The sequence below is a fragment of the Pocillopora verrucosa genome, chromosome 12 (genome assembly GCF_036669915.1).
Source record: "Pocillopora verrucosa isolate sample1 chromosome 12, ASM3666991v2, whole genome shotgun sequence".
NCBI lineage: Eukaryota > Metazoa > Cnidaria > Anthozoa > Scleractinia > Pocilloporidae > Pocillopora > Pocillopora verrucosa.
In genome coordinates, this window is record NC_089323.1 from 15,697,230 (window position 1) to 15,716,318 (window position 19,089).

At 38.9% G+C, this 19,089-nt stretch overlaps 2 protein-coding genes across 3 annotated transcripts; both read left to right on the top strand.

The window, feature by feature from the left end:
* Nucleotides 1-106: 106 nt before the first annotated feature.
* LOC136277296 (uncharacterized) lies at nucleotides 107-11,658 on the top strand. The gene is made up of 7 exons (XM_066159189.1): nucleotides 107-157; nucleotides 230-298; nucleotides 394-440; nucleotides 1,966-2,162; nucleotides 2,843-2,937; nucleotides 5,031-5,155; nucleotides 9,084-11,658. Exons 1-7 carry the CDS (start codon nucleotides 113-115, stop codon nucleotides 10,057-10,059), a joined length of 1,554 nt encoding a protein of 517 aa, XP_066015286.1. The 5' UTR covers nucleotides 107-112; the 3' UTR covers nucleotides 10,060-11,658.
* A 395-nt stretch (nucleotides 11,659-12,053) lies between these two features.
* Nucleotides 12,054-18,260, top strand: LOC136277295 (uncharacterized). 2 transcript variants are annotated; one of them, XM_066159187.1, is made up of 3 exons: nucleotides 12,054-12,251; nucleotides 13,377-17,087; nucleotides 17,628-18,260. In XM_066159187.1, the coding sequence occupies exon 2, from the start codon at nucleotides 13,386-13,388 to the stop codon at nucleotides 17,079-17,081; it is 3,696 nt and encodes a 1,231-aa protein (XP_066015284.1). In that variant the 5' UTR covers nucleotides 12,054-12,251; nucleotides 13,377-13,385; the 3' UTR covers nucleotides 17,082-17,087; nucleotides 17,628-18,260. The 2 variants fall into 2 exon arrangements, with proteins under 2 accessions (XP_066015284.1, XP_066015285.1); XM_066159188.1 differs by having other exon boundaries at nucleotides 12,054-12,250; nucleotides 13,370-17,087.
* Nucleotides 18,261-19,089: the final 829 nt, after the last annotated feature.

The following is a 19,089-nucleotide window of genomic DNA, read 5'->3' on the forward strand; positions in this document are numbered from 1 at the left end:
CTCCACCCTCGTCATAGTCCTACGCATGTCGTCACTTCCGCTCAATCATTCTGATGCTCGCAATTTCACAACGCATGCGCATGATTTGTTATGAACCAGAGAAAAATCCAAGATGGCAGGAGACGGTGACCGAGAGATGGTCCTCGCAAACTTTCAGGTAAATCGCTAATTTTTCCATATTTCTTCTACCTCTTCCTAAGTGCGAGTTCCTCTTACATTTTCTCAACAGAGTATAACGGGAATCGAGAATTTGGACGAATGTATTACACTCCTGGACCATCACAATTGGGACTTGACGGTTTGTGATTATTTCCCTCGAGTTTTTCTTAAGATGTCCGTTGTCTCTTGTTTTATTGGCTCTGATTCGTCTATTTTACTGTGTAACGATTTTAGGCATGTGTGAATTCAGTCCTAGCCGACGAGACGGATTCGCCTTTACGGTTTGTGTTGTTTATATGCTTTATATCATGTCATGTCTTATATAATAATAAAAAAATTCAGCTTAATTAAATGATGTGGTTTGAATCTGGATATTTCCCGAATGGGAATTGTACACAATCCTAGATTTTCTTCCAAATAATCTGTCATAACCACATTCGATATTCCTTTTATAGATCCTAGACCTTCTATAGATGGCAAAATTACTTTCGTGTTACTTTTGATCGACTGAATCTCTAAGCGCGTGATTCGTAGAAAGTTTAATAAATGATAATTTGCATGTAGACAATGTTACATGGATCAATTATTTTAATGAAAGAGTTAATTATTACCGTGACTTGTCACAAAACACCGAACGTGAACATGAAGTGAGTTTTGTAAGATTGCAGAGAAATTGTAAAGTTCTTCAATTATCCTTCTAACTACTTCTTTGCAAACGTTGCTGAAAAGTATTAAAAAAAAAATCCCCATCGACTTTCAATAATATTTTTCTCATATCTACAATTCCTTATAATGGGGAAATAATTGCTGACTAATTTTAGGGCATGTGGCCTCTTTTGTTGACTAAGAGAATGTCATCCATCGCAAATATACTCCATACCAAGTTCTAAGTCACTCTAAATCAAGTTGAGTTTCTTTAACAAGAATGCAGAAAAGTTATCTTGGTATTAAATGAATGAAGACCTTTTTGATAATTTTATTAGGTAGTGCAGACATGTTACTTGACATTGCTGCAGACCAACAGTACATGTTCTCAGGATTACCCCTGCATGCTTGATAGTAGTGTAATACACAATAAGCAATGTAGAGAAACCTTAATTTCATTTCAATGTCTCTCTTTTTTCTTCCTTCGCTTTGATAAACTCTCCTTGCTCTCATGGTGTCAGCCTTGTGTGGAAAATAATAGCATTTACATAGAGATGATTGATAGTTCTATAATTGGCGACAAAAATGTTGACAAAGTGAACTCTTTAACCTGTTATCACTTAGTCAACCTATCTGCCCCCTCCCCCCCCTAAACAATGTTTTATCATGATTCCATGAACCTTTAGCTACGTAAAAGTAACAATGAGTGGGTAAGGGGGATGGAGGGTCTTGTCAATGATTTAGAGTGTGGTAGAAACAAGAGTATTATTCTTCAGATAAATAGTACTGTTCAAATATTATGTGTCAACTAATTTTGATGCTGATTGTAGGTTCACCCAATTTACTGTCTTTTTATTACAATCTGTATAATATACATCATTAGTTTGTGAAACTGATGTTTGAATGTAAGCTCTTCCTTAGACCACTTTACTCCAAGAAAGGCTCAATAAAGAGCTCTAGATGAAGGGCTTTTGACAAAGCAACAACCTTACAACTTTAGAAAGAGTTTATTCTTTAAATGTCATGTTTTACAATCCACCATAGGGCTTAACTTCAGCATTTATGTCTAGCTGATTACTAACCATTCTTTTTTCACTCCTGTCACATTGACAATCTTGAGGCACTTGCTAATTTGTTTTTATACTCTCCTACACCATTTAGCATGCCAGAGGCTCCTGTACCTGATGCTGCTTGGGTTACAGACCAGTTTTCAGGTGGTGCTACGATATCATCAGTTTCTGTTGGGGAGGTTATTGGAAATGCAATCCCTTTACAGCCATCCTCAAGAAGAATAAAGTTTCTGATTGAGTGGAAAGAAAGAACTATTCCAATTGTGTTAGATGAGACTGAAACTATAGGTATGGTTGATGTTATTGTTGAAGTATTAAACCCTTGAACTCCCATGAGTGACTATGACAGGAATTCTTCCTAAAATTTCAATACAATATCAAGCAGACAAGTGATGAAAGTTAAGAAAAATATCAGTTAAGAATGACTAGTTGATCAAATACCAAATTCTTCAAACTTATATGAGAATTGTGTGGCAGACAGTAAGGAGAATTACTAATGAGATCTTGGGAGTGAAGATTTTAACCCACCATCTTAAGTGACCAGCATGTAACTTCACCTCACAAGATTCAATGGAGGCAGAAGGGAGAATTTATGATTGTAGAATCTGATGTTGGAATTGACCCTCTAACTCCTTAAAGTGATCAACTTGTAACTTCTCCCTATCCAGCAATTAGGTAGTTAGAATACTCAAACCTATCAGGTAGAAGTTCTTACCTTGATCTAACACTAAATTCTTGTGACTAATTCACAAGGAAATGTATACCAGCTAGAGAGGAGAATTAACAATCAGATCTTGGGAGTTAAGGGGTTAAGGATTAATCCCAAAACAGTTTTCAATCCTGCAGTGTAATGACTAGTTTATAATCCTTGGTTAATCTTCCATCTCTTCATAAGAACCTCACAGATAGCATCTATTCCTGCCTGCACTTGTGACTCAAGGTGTATTTTATTTGTCTCTTTAATTCAGGTACAATCAAGCGAATGCTAGAGATGCAGATTGGTTTACCAATGGACCAACAAAGTCTTCTAGGATGGCCACGCCATCTGCAGATAAGTGATGAGGTAAGGTTTATACCAGTGTTAAAGTAAACAAAGATGGCTTTTTTTCTTTTAAATTTACTTGTAGTTAAAAGACAAGTTACAAACTTAAGTTGTAATCACCACTTGCTCAGTAGGTATGTTTCATCAGTGCTTAGTCAATACCAGGCTTTTGTGGAACATTCTCACTATATTTACCCCCTACACCCTTATATCAGTATATCCTTACTATTCATCATACACTTTTTAAGGTGCTGACAAGGAGAATTTGTTTAACAATCAAGAGCCTCTTTAGTTAGTGATCATTTCCTTTATTCTCATGGCCGTAATGTTTGTTTTAGGGGTAATACTGATAGGGGAAAATAGTTACTAATCACTCCTAGGGGTTAAAGTGTTTTAACCGTCTATTGCATGTATGAGGTTCTCACGCAAGGTGGTAATGATTGTCTCGAGCCATTTTATAATTAACAAATAGAGAGGCCTTGACTGTGCTCTGTTCTGTTGTAAAGCACGCAGGAAGCGGCTAGAGCACGAAAGAAGTGTAGGGGGAAACACGAGACGTAGTCGAGTGTTTCTCCCTACTTCTTGAGTGCTCTAGCCGCTTCCTAAGTGCTTTACAACAGAACAGAGCACAGTCAAGGCTTCTCTATTTGTTTTATAATAAAGAATCCGTTAAATTCCCCAAGAATTACTTTCAATTTTCAAAACAAATCTTATTTCCAAAGCGAATAACAGTGTCGTCAGCATGCTCTATACTCTCATAAAGCACGCTACAATAAGCCAATCAGAATTCCTGTTAGAATAGTTCAAATAATCTGATTATGGCTGTACAAGACTAAAGCTGTCAAAAATGTCAAACCATCAAAGTTCAAAAACCATCAAAGTTCATATTCTGCAATAGTTTACAAACTAAAATAGCTCGGCATGTTGAATTTAACACTTTTGCCTGAAGTTTTTTAGTTTCTAATACAGGATCTGAAAGTGAAATGTTCAGTGAAATTCGGCCCAATCATAGCTCACAAAAATATGCAAGTTATTTCACATGACAAGTAGAAAACAAACTGTTCAAGGCGAGTGTATTATGAATGAACAACAGCCAAATTCACTAAGACAAAAAGATCGCTCAGAATGACAGCGTCGTAAAACTCGGTTGCAGTGACTGATCTGGCCTTCCACTCAACGCATCGGAAAGGTAATCAGGGCAAGCTCTTTTTTTTTCACTCGAAGGGTAGTCGATTTAGTTCCTGAGGCTTGCCCCACCGCGATGACCGAAGATCGCCATGATTAGCTAGCCGCGATAGACCTTAAGTCGCTCTGGCACCATCATGATTAGTATGAATTTTAACAGTTATGCCAGGTTATATTTTTCATAATTCCTGTTTTTTTCTATTCGAAATCGAAACTTTATATACTATATTGCGTTTGATTTTTATTACCGTATGTAAACTCGCAATCTAACTGAGCGTGAAAACCGTTAAAAAAACTCGGACTGTCTATCTTGTTTTATCTTTGAGGATTTTTGTCTCTGCTCACGTTACAGTAACGTAAATTACTGCACCTGGCATTTTTGCAAACCTTTGCTCGCTTGTTCCAAAATTTCACTTTCAATTATTGGAAAAAAGCTAAAAAGAAGTCCCGGAAAAGGTCGAACATAGTATAATTGGCAGATGGCGTGACAGCTTTAGCTCAGCTCTATGCTCTATACTCTCATAGAGCACGCTCTTTCAACCAATGACAGCGCTCGTTATATCCGAACTTTATTATAATTGTCATTTTCCTACACCCTACACTACTTAACCCTTTCCCCACCCTAACAGTTCTAATCAGTGCTGATGGGTGCCTGGAATGGTAACTTATGGCTGGATGGCTGGAATTTGCAAACCAATGATGTAAATTTTACCAGGGTCTGATTGAACACAGTGAGAACCCCTGGAAACCCTAGGCATGTACCTTCCACTTACATGTAAGCAAGGCAATTGGTTAACAGCCAAGAGTTACTCCCAATTGATTTAGACTATAACAAGTAGAACCTTCCTAAACCCCACTAATGTATCTCATCCACTGCTTTTGATAGCATAATATTCCTTACTGGTTGTTCTTGAATCTCTCCTCTACAGAGTGTACTGAGCACTTTAAACTTAAGAGAGGAGACAGCCCTGGTTTTGATGAGCTGTGTGGTGACAGAGACACCTAAAGAAAGTCAACCATGCTCTTTCAAAAGAAGTATGAATGGTGAAACTAGGTAATGATATCAAATCATCAGGGCCCAGTTGTATAAAGGGTGGATAACGCTATCAAAACATACTGCGCTATCCACTGGACAGAGATTTATCCAAGGGATAGGGTCATCCAGGCTTTAAACAACCAGGGGGGGTAATGTTCACGGTGAAAATTTGCATACTTGAGCGGTCGAACTAAAAAAAATCATTTCTCGAAAACTAAAATATGTTTTCACTAAGAAACTGCACCAAAATTATCAGGACATATTGGGCTACAAAATGTGTAAGTAGGGGTGAAAGAAAGTTTTGGGTGACTTGCCGCTGTTTGTCTGATGCATGTTGACATTAGCTCTTATAGAATTAGATTAAAAAAGATTGCAGATATTCTTCGATAAGAGGTTTAAAATGTCTGAGAAGCCATATTACAAAGTATTTCATACATCCACACGTTTTATACCAGTACTTTAAAATACTTTATGGTGTAGTGTTGTATATAAAAATCTGCGTGATTGACAAAGCTCATTGTATATAGTATAGCACTTTGCTTAACTCTTCACAACATTCCTAACGAGGAAACCATGCGCACACGTGCATCATCTCCTGCTCTAACATAAAATGAGCAAGTTTCATCGATAGCATTTTCTGCAAAACAGATTTACTATGGCAAATTTTATGAAAATTTTATGTCCTGTCCCGCAGGTACCCTAAGATTATTTTTCTTAAGTGGGGTCAGTGCAACTTAAGTAGCTGACTTTTTTCTTATCCTGTTTCGTCGCTAAATGACATCTAAAAGTTTTTGTGCTATACAAATACCAAGCTCTAGACCTTAGATCCATAGAAAGACAGCATAAATAGATACCCTCTTTGAGATGAAAACACAAGAGAGAGCACGTAGTGAAATGGCCCAGAAATCATATCCGTTAAGTGCAACATTATAAGGTCAACCTAAGCTCATTTATAACCATGTATTGTTTTGTACATGCCTATGAGGAGTTTCAAGTTTCAAAAGCATTACATAAGCGGAAAATATCTTGTTGACAGTTTCTAAGAATCGTTTCCTGAATTCTCAGAAAACAGGAAGAGATTAACATCTTTTTGAAAATATTAAGTAGTCGCTCATTTATTCGGCTCTTTGCTGTTTCGAATGATGATTCTACAGCTCCGTTACTATTATAGCATAATGTTTAGCCCCAAATTTTTGTCTTATTTTCTTTCCTCTTGGCCCTTATAGCTTTCATTGTTGTGAACTTGAATTGACACTTTTTCGATAACACTCCTCCGGGGCTCAAACAGGAAGTCATTATGTAGTGTTGAGTTACACGGCATAGCTGGCAGGCTTTGATTGGTTAAACTGAGATTAAATAGCAAAGGAACCAATCAGAAGCACTCCTAAAGAATACGTCAGCTTGTATTGAAATTTGCAGCTTTTTCGCCGATGATTCCGAGAAAAAGCTTCGCAGTTATAAGCATATTCAGCGACTTCCAAAACAAGTAACTCTGCCTGGTCTTCAAGGAAATTTAAGGTAAGCAACCGCCCGTCCACTGAAAAGGTAGTTCGAACGTTTTCTTGTTGCTACTAACACCAATCATGCGCACTAGCTCTAAAAGAAATTTACAACCGGCCAAGAACTTGTTGTTCGACTGGGTGGTGGCAATGGACCGTTCGTAGTTTTTAAATGAATTCCATATCATTAAAGATGCAGGTAATCACCTGTGACCTGGGCAATGTTAATCCAGAATTTTAGAAAAACGTAAATTGAATTCATACGTCTTTAAGCAAGAGAGCTCGGAGGCCTCTTCGTTTCCTCTTTCGTTTCCTCTTTCGTTTCCTCTTCGTTCGCTAAACTTGGAAATTTAATGCCTATGACATCGGTCTACGAATAATAATGCATGGATGCATCTCAAAACAAACCATTTCTCGCCAACAAAATCGTGCCGCACGAGTCGCTGAGCAAAGTCAGGAAATCGGAATTGCGTTATGGGTTATTCCCGGAAATTTGGCCAAACGTAACGTCATTTCTAAGAATACAGATCAACATTTTATGTAACTGCACCCTTTTTGCATTTTAATATAGCATGAAATTGTCTTCTACTCAGAAGTAGCATTCTAGGTCATAATAACTGATAACGCAGCGTTGAGAAACTGAAAACAAACCGTCTCTCAGGCGTATTTGTCTTTTCACCTCTGCCCTCTGCATCCGCTTTCTGTCAGACGTATGGCGTGTCTGAATGAAGAAGAAATAATAATAACATTGATTAAAAATGAGAGGGTTCGAAACTTAACCACCTTTTACATCACCTAAGTCACCAGTGCTTTACATAAGTCTATGATTTAAGTAATTTTTTAATGTCACCGTTGCATTACATGATTCAATGATTCTATTAAATTTTGCTAAGAGGCCGAGCTTGTATTTGCTTTTTTGATGTTAATTGATACAAATATAGGTTGGCTGAGACACATTTCGCTCCTTTTGAGTGGATTTTGTCCTTGCAACATAAGTTAAAACGGAGTCTGAGCATTTCATAATCATTTGTGTTGGTGAAGATGCTTCAGTAATAGCTCTAAAGGAACAGTTTGATTTAAACTTTTGGGTTTGTTGGGTCATTGCATTCGATCGTTTAGCTACCATCTTAAACTACAATAAAGTTCGGATATGACGCGCGCTGTCATTGGTTGAAAGAGCGTGCTCTACAAGAGTGTAGAGCAAAGAGCCGAGCTTAAGCTGCACGCTATCTGCCAAATTGTACTATTTCCGACCTTTCCGGGACTTCTCTCCAGCTTTTTTTCGTTCACTGAAAGCGAGCCGGCAAGTAGCAACAGAACAACTAAACAAAGGTTTGTAAACATTCTTGGCGCCGTAATTTAAGTTATTATAACGTGAGCAATGACGAAAATCCTCAAAGAGTAAACGAAATAGACAGTCCGAGTTTTTCACGCTCAGTTAGATTGCAAGGTTACGTATGGTAATAAAATCAAACACAGCTAACGCTCGTATAGTATATAACGTTTCGTGTTCAAAAACAAAACAAGAAGTGGGGTGAAGGCCACATCAGTCACTGCAGCTGAGTTTTATGGCTCTGTTATCCCGAGCAATCTTCATGTTCCGGTGAATTTCGGCTGTTGTTCGTTCATGAAACACTTGCTTTGAACATTTTTTTTTTTCTAATTGCCATGTAAAAAAAACTTGCGTGTTTTTATGAGCACAATTCGGCCGGATTTCACTGATCATTTCACTTTCAGATTCTATATTAGAGACTAAATAACTTCAGGCAAAAGTGTTAAATTCGACCTGCCGAACTATTTCAGTTTGCAAACCATTGCAGAATGCATGTGGACTTTGATGGTTTGACATTTTTGACAGCTTTAGTCTTGTACAGCCAAGCAGATTATTTGAACCATTCTAACAGGGATTCTGATTGGCATAAAGCATGCTGACGACACTGTTGTTCGATTTGGAAATAAAGTTTGTTTTGAAAATTGAAAGTAATGCGTGGGGAATTTAATTGATTCTTTATTATAAAAGAAATGGGGAGAAACACTCGACTACGTCTCGTGTTTCTCCAAACACTTGACTACGTCTCGTGTTTCTCCAAACACTTCTGTCGTTCTTTAGCCGCCTCCTTTATGCTTTACAACAGAATAGAGCACAGTCAAGGCTTCTCTATTTGTTAATTATTACAAGACGCGAGTAAGACGCCATTTCTTAGAAATAAATTATTATCATGTCATCTAACCGAATCTAACCGAAACAGATAATGCTTTTACTTTACAATTCTAATTCAAATAAGTTGTCTGATTCAAGCTGAGAGTTGTGTTTGGTGTGTGGTCTTTGACTTACAGGCCCATCTATGGGCTTTATTATAAGAGAAAAACAGCAGACTCCCTTTTTGACGGAAATTTGTTCAATGAATACCTCTCTTAACTGAAACAAACCCTTCTTTTTTCACCAGAGAAAAAATTACAGCTGGTCGGTTGTCGCCCGTAAAGATGTTCCAATCAGTAGAATCACGACATATGGCACCGGTAAGACACCAACAGAAAGTAGGCCCGATGGGCTTCCGTCTTGCAGAATTCATATTATATACGTCAGATGAGCTTAAAAATGGTTCTCCGTCAGTCTACAAGCTTCATATGAAGGACGAAATAAGACGACCAGAGGACAAGATTAAAAGAAAGAGTATAGGAACACCATGCCATATCGATGATCTCTGGTATAGATCAGAAGAAAAGGTGCTCATGGTGGTGGGAGAAAAAGGTGCTGGTAAGTCGAGTTTGATTAACGGAATGGTCAACTACATCCTTGGTGTACAATGGAAAGACAGCTTCCGTTTCAAGCTTATAACAGAAGAATCCAAAGCGTGTCAGGCACACTGTGAATCACAGGAAGTAACTGCTTATACGTTTCATCCCATGAAAGGTTCAGTTGTGCCATATAAATTCACTATAGTCGACACTCCTAGTTTTGGTGGTGCTGAAGGATTAGAGAGAGACAAGAAAATCACCGAACAAATAAAGAAGTTCCTTTCCATCCCTCCACCTGATGGTATTAACCAACTCGATGGGATCGGATTCGTTGTCCAATCCTCTCAGGCGAGTCTTACTCAAACACAGCAGTACATCTTTGATTCCATTCCGTCCATATTTGGAGAGGACGTTTCCAAAAACCTATTTACGATGATAACCTTTTCAGATAGCCAAAGCCCGCCTGTCTTAGAGGCAATGAAGAGAGCCAGCATCCCAAACTGCAGCGAGAAATTCTTCAAGTTCAACAACTCAGCTCTCTTTGCTGAAAACAAAGATAAAAGCGGAGGAAGCTTTGACGAAATGTTTTGGAAAATTAGTTCCGCCTCACTCCAACATTTCTTCCAAGAACTCCCTAAACAACCATTCAGATTACTGAGGCGCTCTCAAAGAATCAACAAATAAGATTTTCTACGACGAGAAAGCGAAAGCAAAAATTCCACATTGGAACCAGAAATAAAATGCTAAGCTTCTTTTGCTAAGTTGTCACCCATTTCTCAATGATAATTTGTAACACGATAGATCGGTAGAACTAAGGTTTTATTGATATCCTGAAAAAAGAATTCGAAAATAAATGAGCAGCTAAAATAGGAAGCATTTGACATGTTCACACTTTTTAGACATGAACGAATCAAATGACCTAGTTGTCAGCTTTGAAATATGTAAAAATGTTATTGACAAGGCTTGAAGTATCCTTGTTACATTATTCCTACCTTGACGTTCACATCATTGCTGGTAGGCAAAACATGAACACTGTACCTTATAACTTGGTTTAAATTAAGGAAGTTTCGCTTTGAGCATACTTCACATTTAGCGTGTTGGTGTTTTCAATTTTGAGAGACTAAGTTTTTAAAAATGGTTAAATAGAATTAGATTAAAAAAGATTGCAGATGTTCTTTGATAAGAGGTTTAAAATGTCTGAGCAGCCATATTAGGAAGTACTTCTTATATCCACACGTTTCATACTAGTACTTTAAAATACTTCATGTTGCAGTCAGCCGTACTTGTATACAAAAATCTGCATTGTTGACAAAGCTCATTGCACATAGTACAGCACCTGGCTTAACTCTTCACAACATTCCTAACAAGGAAATTATGCGCACACGTGCACCATCTTATGGTCTAGCATAACATAAGCAAGTTTCATCAATAGCATATTTTGCAAAACAGATTTACTATGGCAAATTTTATGAAACGTTTTATCTCCTGTCTCGCAGGTACCTCAAGATAATTTTTCTTCAGTGGGGTCAGTGCAACCTAAGTAGCTGATTTTTTCTTATCCTGTTTCGTCGCTAAATGACACCTAAAAGTTTTGTGTGCTATAAAAACTAAGCTCTCGACCCTAGATCCATAGAAAGACAGCATCAAATTTCATTTCATAAATGATTAAATCTATACCCTCTTTGAGATGAAAACAAAAAAAGAGTGAGCACGTAGTGAAATGGCCCAGTTAAGAAATCACATCAAGCGCAACATTATAAGGTCAACCTAAGCTCGCTTATGATCATGTACTGTTTTGTACCTGCCTATGGGGAGTTTCAAGTAGCAAAAGCATTACTTAAGCGGAAAATATCTTGTTGACAGTTTCTAAGAATCGTTTCCTGGATTCTCGGAAAACAGGAAGAGGCAACATCTTTTTGACAATATCGAGTAATCGCTGATTTATTCGGCTCATTTCCTGTTGAGGCTGTTTCAAATGACGATTCTACGTCTCTTTTTCTATTATAGCATAATAATTAGCCCCTAATAAGACACATGAAAAAATTACTCAGTTCTGATTGGTTAAGGTAAATGCAATTTTTAGGTAATTCGATGCAGAAGAAGGTTAATTCAGTGCAAAGAAGTAACAAACCAGACTGAACAATTCCTTGAAATTTTTAGCCCGACTTTGCACTTTTTTGCGCTTTAAAGATGTGAAAATATCATTGTATATTATTGTTTTGAGCGTACGCGGTTGTTTTGACCGAACGCACGATGTCACTTGCAGGGTTTGAATAAATTATTTTCGCACTTGATGCGTGCGCTTTCCTTCTGCAAAATTATGATAAACTATCTCGTATTTTTTCATGTATATTATAAATACGTAATCACATGATTTTTCTCGCGCAATTTGGAATAAATAAACGCTTGTAAATTTTTTCAAAGACCAGAAATTACACTTGCTCTACGGGCTCGTGCAATTTTGCTACTCGTACTTATTTATTCCAAATTGTAATCGAAATCATGCAATTACCTCTACAAAATTTTGCCTTATTTTCTTTCCACTTAGCCCTTATAGTTCTGATTGTTGTGACCTTGAATCAATACATCTTCGATAGCGGTCCCCCGGGGCACAAACTGGAAATAATGATGCACTGTTGACTTACACGGCACAGCTGGCAGGCTTTGATTGGTTAAACTGAGATTAAATAGCAAAGGAACCAATCAGAAGCACTCATAAAGAATACGTCTGCTTGTATTGAAATTTGCAGCTTTTTTGCCGATGATTCCGGGAAAAGGCTTCGCAGTTTTGTGCATATTCAGTGATTTCCAAAACGAGTAACTCTACGTGTCCTTCAAGGAAATCGAGGGTAAGCAACCGTCCGTCCACTGAAAAGGTAGGTCGAACGTTTTCTTGTTGTTACTAACACCAATCATGCGCAATAGCTCTAAAAGAAATTTACAACCGGCCAAGAATGGATCTTGTTGTTCGATTGGGTGGTGGCAGTGGACGGTTCGTATTTTCAAATAAATTTCATATCATGAAAGATGCAGGTTATCACTTATAACCTGGGCAATGTTAATCCAGAATTTCAAAAGCATATGTCTTTAAGGGAGAGAGCTCGGAGGCCTCTTCGTTTACGTTCGCTAAACTTGGAAATTTAATGCCTATGACATCGGTCTTCGAATGATGATGCATGGATGCATCTCAAAACAAACCATTTTTCGACAACAAAAGCGCATCTCCTTATTTATCGCTGTAAACTCCTGGTACCCTACGAGTCGCTGAGTAAAGTCAGGAAATCGGAATTGCGTTACGAGTTATTCCCGGAAATTTGGCCAAGCGTAACGTGATTTCTAAGAATTCTGAATAATATCTTATGTAATTGCTCCATTTTTACATTGAGATAAAGTATGAAATTGTCTTCTAATCAGAAGAGGCATTCTAAGTCACAGTAACTGATAACACGGTGTTGAGAAACTGAAGACAAACCGTCTCTTAAGCGTATTTGTCTCTTCACCTCTGCATTCGCTCTCTCTCAGACGGTATGGCATGTCAGGATGCAAAAGAAATGATCATTTAATTGATTAAAAATCAGAGGGTTCCAAACTTAATCAACCTTTACATCACTAAAGACACCAGTGCTTTACCTGAGTCAATCATTCTATGAAATTTTTGCGAAGAGGCCGAGGTTGTATTTGCTTATTGATGTTAATTGATATAAGTACAGGTTGACTAAGACAAATTTCGCTCCTTTTGAGAAGATTTTTTTCCCAACAATAAAAGTTAAAACTGAGTCAGAGTAGTTCATAATCATTTGTGTTGGTGAAGGTGCTTCAGTAATAGCTCTAAAGGAAAAGTTTGATTTCAACTGCTGTGTAAAGTTTAAACACGTTGAGTACAGAATAAAAACAACCTTACTGGTGTCACATGGCAAAACGCCACACAAATCACAAGAGCAGGTATAACGGAAAGATAAATGATATTTTTTTGTATTTTTTGGTATTAATTCATGTTATAGTGAAACAACATGAGCGACAACGTTGGCGTCCTGGATGTCCGTTCTTTCGGGCAGCCATTTCAGTTGGGAATGCTGTACGACTATCGTAGTCACCACCTTGTTACAGGGCCAGCATTGTGGGAATCTGACATCAAAAAGAAGATCTCCTTCTCACGCATCTCCCCACAGTCTAAATACGAAGTCTTCCCAAGCGGGAATGTGGAAGAGATGGCAAAGGTTTTTGGTATTGACTCTAACTTTAGACTGAGTTTGATGACAGGATTGGTCAACCCATATGGAATTGGAAAGTTCATCATTGATGGGGATCTCTCCAAGAAGAACAACCTGGTTCGCATTATTCTCAAGTATGAAGCCACATCAAGATTTGAAGAACTTAGCATGGATCAAGCAAAGACAGAGCCGCACAGAGACCTAAGCTCAGAGATGAGAGCTACTCACTTTGTATCGCGTATAGAATATGGCAGAGAAGCAATTTTCGTCTTCGACAGAAGATTAGACGAAAACGAAACATTTACCGATGTCGAAGCCGACCTAAAGTTTGCTGTCGACTCCTTGTCCCAAACTGGGACAGAAAGTAATGGATCTGCACATGCAACGGAGCTAGACGAGGAGGAACTATGTAAACTTGTTTGTACTTTTTATGAAGACAGAGACCAGGCTCGTTCCACCGGTGGTATGAGTTATGAAGATGCTTTGCGGGCCTACAGTGAACTCAAGAAAAACGAAGAAAGCCATGTGTATGAAGTTCCTAAAAGGGTTTGGCTCCAACCACTGAGCACTTTGAACCCACGACTGGTACGGCGAGTGCGCGAGGTTAGCCCTCATGTGACTGATGCTTTGCAAAACGTCTTGGCAAATTTCAACGAGTTTGAAACGAGTTTATGTAGCCTCGTCGATGATAACACATGTTCCACCTTTCCTACAATCAAACAGCGGATCGCAAGATGCGGAAAAGCGGTTTCCAGGTACAAAAAGAACATTCTTAAGACAATTTCCGAGATGTTGCCAGTGGTGCGAGGAGGTGATGAAGAAGAGCAAGTACTTACCGACGCTCTCAACATAGTTGCGTCTTCTCCGTTTCATCACGACCGCCTCTCGTCGTGGATCAGTGGCATGAAGAAGGAGATGAAACTGTTGTCCATGTACCTGGAATTCTTTAGGGGAATCCAACTGGTTACGACTTTGCAAGATCTTGACAGTGTGATCAATTGCTTGGAGTATGATCAGGTTGTTTCCTTTTCCCTGATGACGGCTGGGAATGAAGATGCACTGGTTGAACAACTGTATACATTTCTACGAACTGGCAGTTGGACACCGGAACATCTCTCACTACAACCTTGGTATGAAAATCCTGAAACACTTAACGAAAGCAAGGCTAAGGCAAGAAATTTCAGGGATTTTGTCCGGGAAAATGAACATGACGGGCGTACAAAGTTCATCGTCACAAACGTTCAGAAGGGCACAGGCGAAGGAGTTCTTGGTGTCCGTCTGTATGATGGCGGTCAATCTACGGATTTTGAACTTCCCGGTGGGCCTGGAAAGCCTTTTGCAACTTTGACAAGTGCCTCTAGTATTACTCTACAATGGGAAGAGTCTCCACATGGAAAAGAAACGGTCCAGAGTTACACAGTCCACTTCAGACCTTCTGTCGGCGATTGGAAGTCATTGCCCACTGTGGGACCAGAGAATACGATCACAGTTGATGGACTGAAGGCAAAAACTACCTACCTTTTTAAGGTGAACAGCGAATGCAAAGCTGGTAGAAGTGCTGTAAGTGCTACTAGTGACAGTGTTGTTACTGAAGATCCCGTGACTCAACCCGAACCAGACCTCCTCCACAAGAAGAAGAGTGAGTCATCCTCAGATAAACAGAGCCTCAGTCTAAATGGAGCTAAGGCTAAGGATTCATCGTCCTCCAAGTCCAGAGACGATGTCGAAGGAGCGAAAGGCGGTGAAGCAATCAGCGGAAAGAATCAAGAAAATACTGCAAGCAAGCTAGAGAGTAAACGGACAAGTGGTGTCTCGCAAAATAGTAAAACCTCGCATGATAAGGCCACAAAGTTTTTTGTTCCTTATAAACCGGCAGAGGTTTTGCTCCCCTCCTCGAAGAAGATTAAAGATGGCACCCCGTCAATTTACAAACTCCCAATGTTCACAAGAATGAGAAGACAAAACAGCATGATTACGAAACAAAGCATCGGAAAGCCCCCCAAAAGAGTTAAAGGAGGACCTTCTGAGAAAGTTCTTATGGTAGTAGGAGCTACTGGAGCTGGCAAGTCAACGTTGATCAATGGCATGGTGAATTACATTTTGGGAGTAGAGTGGAAGGACGATTTTCGGTTTAAACTCATCGAGGAGGACAAAAGCGTATCTCAAGCTTACAGTCAGACGAAGGACATCACCGCTTACACTATTTATCCTCAGAAAGGTTCAGCCATTCCGTACATATTTACAATAATTGATACGCCAGGGTTTGGTGATACAGAAGGTCTGAAGAGGGATAGGCTTATTATCAGTCAGATTAAGGAGTTCTTTTCCATCCCCCCACCAAATGGTATCGACCACCTTGATGCAGTCGGATTCGTTACGCAAGCTTCCCTAGCACGTCTCACTCCAACGCAAGAGTACATCTTCAATTCAGTCCTATCTATATTTGGAAACGACGTTTCCAAAAATATCTTTATGATGCTGACCTTTGCAGATGGCCAACATCCCCCAGTTCTTGAAGCCATCAGTAGAGCCAACATTCCAAGTGGCAAGTACTTCAAATTCAACAATTCAGCCCTTTTTGCCAAAAACAAAGAAACGGAAGAGAGCTTTGATGCAATGTTTTGGAAGATGGGTTATCTATCCTTTCAGAACTTTTTTACTGAGTTTGCAAAAGCAGAAAGTGTTAGTCTTCGACTAACTAAAGAGGTCTTGAATGAACGTGAACAGCTTCAAACCTTGATTGAAGGTCTGAACCCTCAAATTACAATGGGCCTCAACAAGATTGAAGAAATGAGGCAAGAAGAGCTTGTTTTACAACATCATGTCAGCGAGATTGAAACCAACAAAGATTTCACTTATGAAGTTGTTATAACAAAGCCAAATTATATCGATCTCAAAGGAACTGGGAGACACACCACCACCTGCCTAAAATGCAATTACACGTGCCACCAGGATTGTATGATTGCTGATGACTCCAGCAAGCGTGGCTGTTGGGCCATGAATTCAGCAACTGGAAATTGCAGAATTTGCACGTTAAACTGCATCTGGTCGGCTCACAAAAACCTTCCTTATATAATCAAGTACGAATCAGTCGTGGAAACCAGAACTTCTGCCGACCTGCAAATGAAGTATGAAAGAGCTGTTTCAGGGAAGTCTAAAATCGAAGGCATGATCGAACAACTTGAGGAATTTCTTCAAGGTGTGCACAGCAGTGTAATGACCATGATAAACAAAGCACAGCAAAGCCTTCGTCGACTGGACGAAATTGCCCTGAAACCCAACCCATTAACTCAAGTGCAGTATCTGGAGCTTGTCATAGAATCTGAGAAGAATGAAGCCAAACCCGGCTGGAAACAACGCGTGGAATACTTCGAAGAAGCTAAGCGTCACGCGGAGATATTATCAAAAGTTAAAGATGTTAATGCAGGACAACAGATCATCCAGGAGAAGGCTCGAAGTGGAGAAAAGTGGTATTCCCGATTTAAGTTCTGGTGATTTCAGGTATATATGTATAGGATAGTATGTTTCATTTCTTTTACCTAAAAAAAAATGAGCTTAGATTCACTTACCTCTCACTCTCAGATCTTGTAAGAATACTGGACTGCGTTTTGGTTTCTCTGTAACAAAAAAAATCATCTTTCACCTGATGCTAGCAAAACTTCAGATAACCGTAAATCTTCTGTTTTTGAGAAGCACCAAGCACAATGAGCAAGCATTTTATGCAGCCATTAATCATGGCTCGGTACAATTCAGGAAAAAAGGTCGTATATTTTGAAGAGTGTGAAAATTTACGTTAAGGTGCTGTGATTGGTGGATATAGATCCATTTTGCTTCCGTTGTCATGGTGATTGATGACAGCATGAAACGTAAAAATGACCAGTTCGATTTTGCACCTCAGATCTTGCGTGCTGCTGAATAGTTCTGTCTTTGAGTGCTGGTTTGCAATATTATTTTGGTGGCACCCTTTCTTCCTCGAAAATGAAAGTGGCAACGATAGTATTATCAGGTTGGGAATAACAGTCATGCTCCTTTCTTTTTTAGCAACTCGAATATTGTAACAGCCCGCCCGCAGAGATGCTATATGGCTGCCTGACAAGCCACTTGACCAGGAATCAACTTTATATGAAGCACGAATATAATGGACATAGAAAAAAAGGACATTGCGAATGATATGGAACTTTAAATATAAGAATTTCCTGAAAGTGAACTAATGTGTTTAATGAATTTCAAATTGCTACCATGTGTGCCTTTTGTTTAGAAAAGCCAGCCACGTAAATGAAGTCTCTATATCAGAAGGAAGCGATTAGAACAGTAAAATGACCGGAACTTCCTTAAGAATAACATTTGTCGCCTTCAAAGGACAGCTCCCCGAATCCCTAAGAGATGACATCACATCATGTTAGATTTTTTTTGAGTTTCTGATGTATATCCAGTAACTGAAGGCAATTTCTTGAAGTGAATTATTCGTTTCCTTGATCAATACACTTTTCCATTTTATGAATTATTTCTTATTTGTATTTGTGGTTTAAGCACGGCCCACAAGTACCTTGCGTTGTATGCAAGATTAGGTAACAAGAAAAATTGAATTTTTTTTAAGAATATCAGTTAAAAAAGCTGAAGCTAGTTTTAAAGGAATTATACAAGTTTCACGGCCTTTTAAAGTGTTCCGTGGCATGGGTAATGATTGATAAGCTCGTTAGCCTCATTGCATAAGAATAAAAATAGTTCAGATTGTCATAACGCCGCTGACATGGTGAGATAATGTCTTGAAACTGATCTCTTGGACAACTTTTCACCTCATTCTTACGGAAGAAACAGGGGAATAGTCTTAAACCTTTTTGCAGGCTTTGTATATGACTAGCCGATTGGAACACGCAAAATGTTTTGAGCTCGAAACGATGTAAGAGTTGCTAAAGAGGGGATGCTAACTGAAGCCTCGCCGACCCCTTTCAATTAAAGTGTTTACTTACCACAGACAGGCACCTTAGAACTTACGAGCAGGTGGAGGAGTATTACGATGAAAGCAGAGAGCTTTATTTCTGACAAAGCTTATCAACATTCCTGTATTTTTCGGACTGTGATATTTGTTGTGGGAGTAGGAAGTAGCTTTGGAAAATCAAGAGTTCCTTTTTTATTTTGATCAAAGTCCATTGCAAAAGTTTTGGGTGTTAGTTCTTTAAAATGGTTCGGAATTCCCGATTCTTGGGAAAAATTGCCGTTCCCTCTCTACCTATCTCAATTTCGTTCGCAGCTTAAAACCCGCTGCAACAAAAAAAGACGCTTTTCCTGAAGGAAAGAGCAGGAAAGGAAGCCCTTGATTATCATAGGTCCTATCCGTTACAAAAATCATCGGCACTATCGGCCACATCCTCTTCTTTCTCTAACGAGAAAGGTTATTGGGAAAGTTCTCGAAGTAATTTGTGGTACTATCTCACCCACTCCACCCTCGTCATAGTCCTACCGCATGTCGTCACTTCCGCTCAATCATTCTGATGCTCGCAAT

Bases quoted from the DNA above. Each gene is read 5' to 3' on its own strand.
- LOC136277296 (XM_066159189.1), top strand. From the start codon at position 113: ATGGCAGGAGACGGTGACCGAGAGATGGTCCTCGCAAACTTTCAG. The intron at 299-393 runs GTTTGTGATTAT...TAACGATTTTAG, and splicing joins ATCACAATTGGGACTTGACG to GCATGTGTGAATTCAGTCCT. The intron at 2,938-5,030 runs GTAAGGTTTATA...TCTCCTCTACAG, and splicing joins ATCTGCAGATAAGTGATGAG to AGTGTACTGAGCACTTTAAA.
- LOC136277295 (XM_066159187.1), top strand. From the start codon at position 13,386: ATGAGCGACAACGTTGGCGTCCTGGATGTCCGTTCTTTCGGGCAGCCA.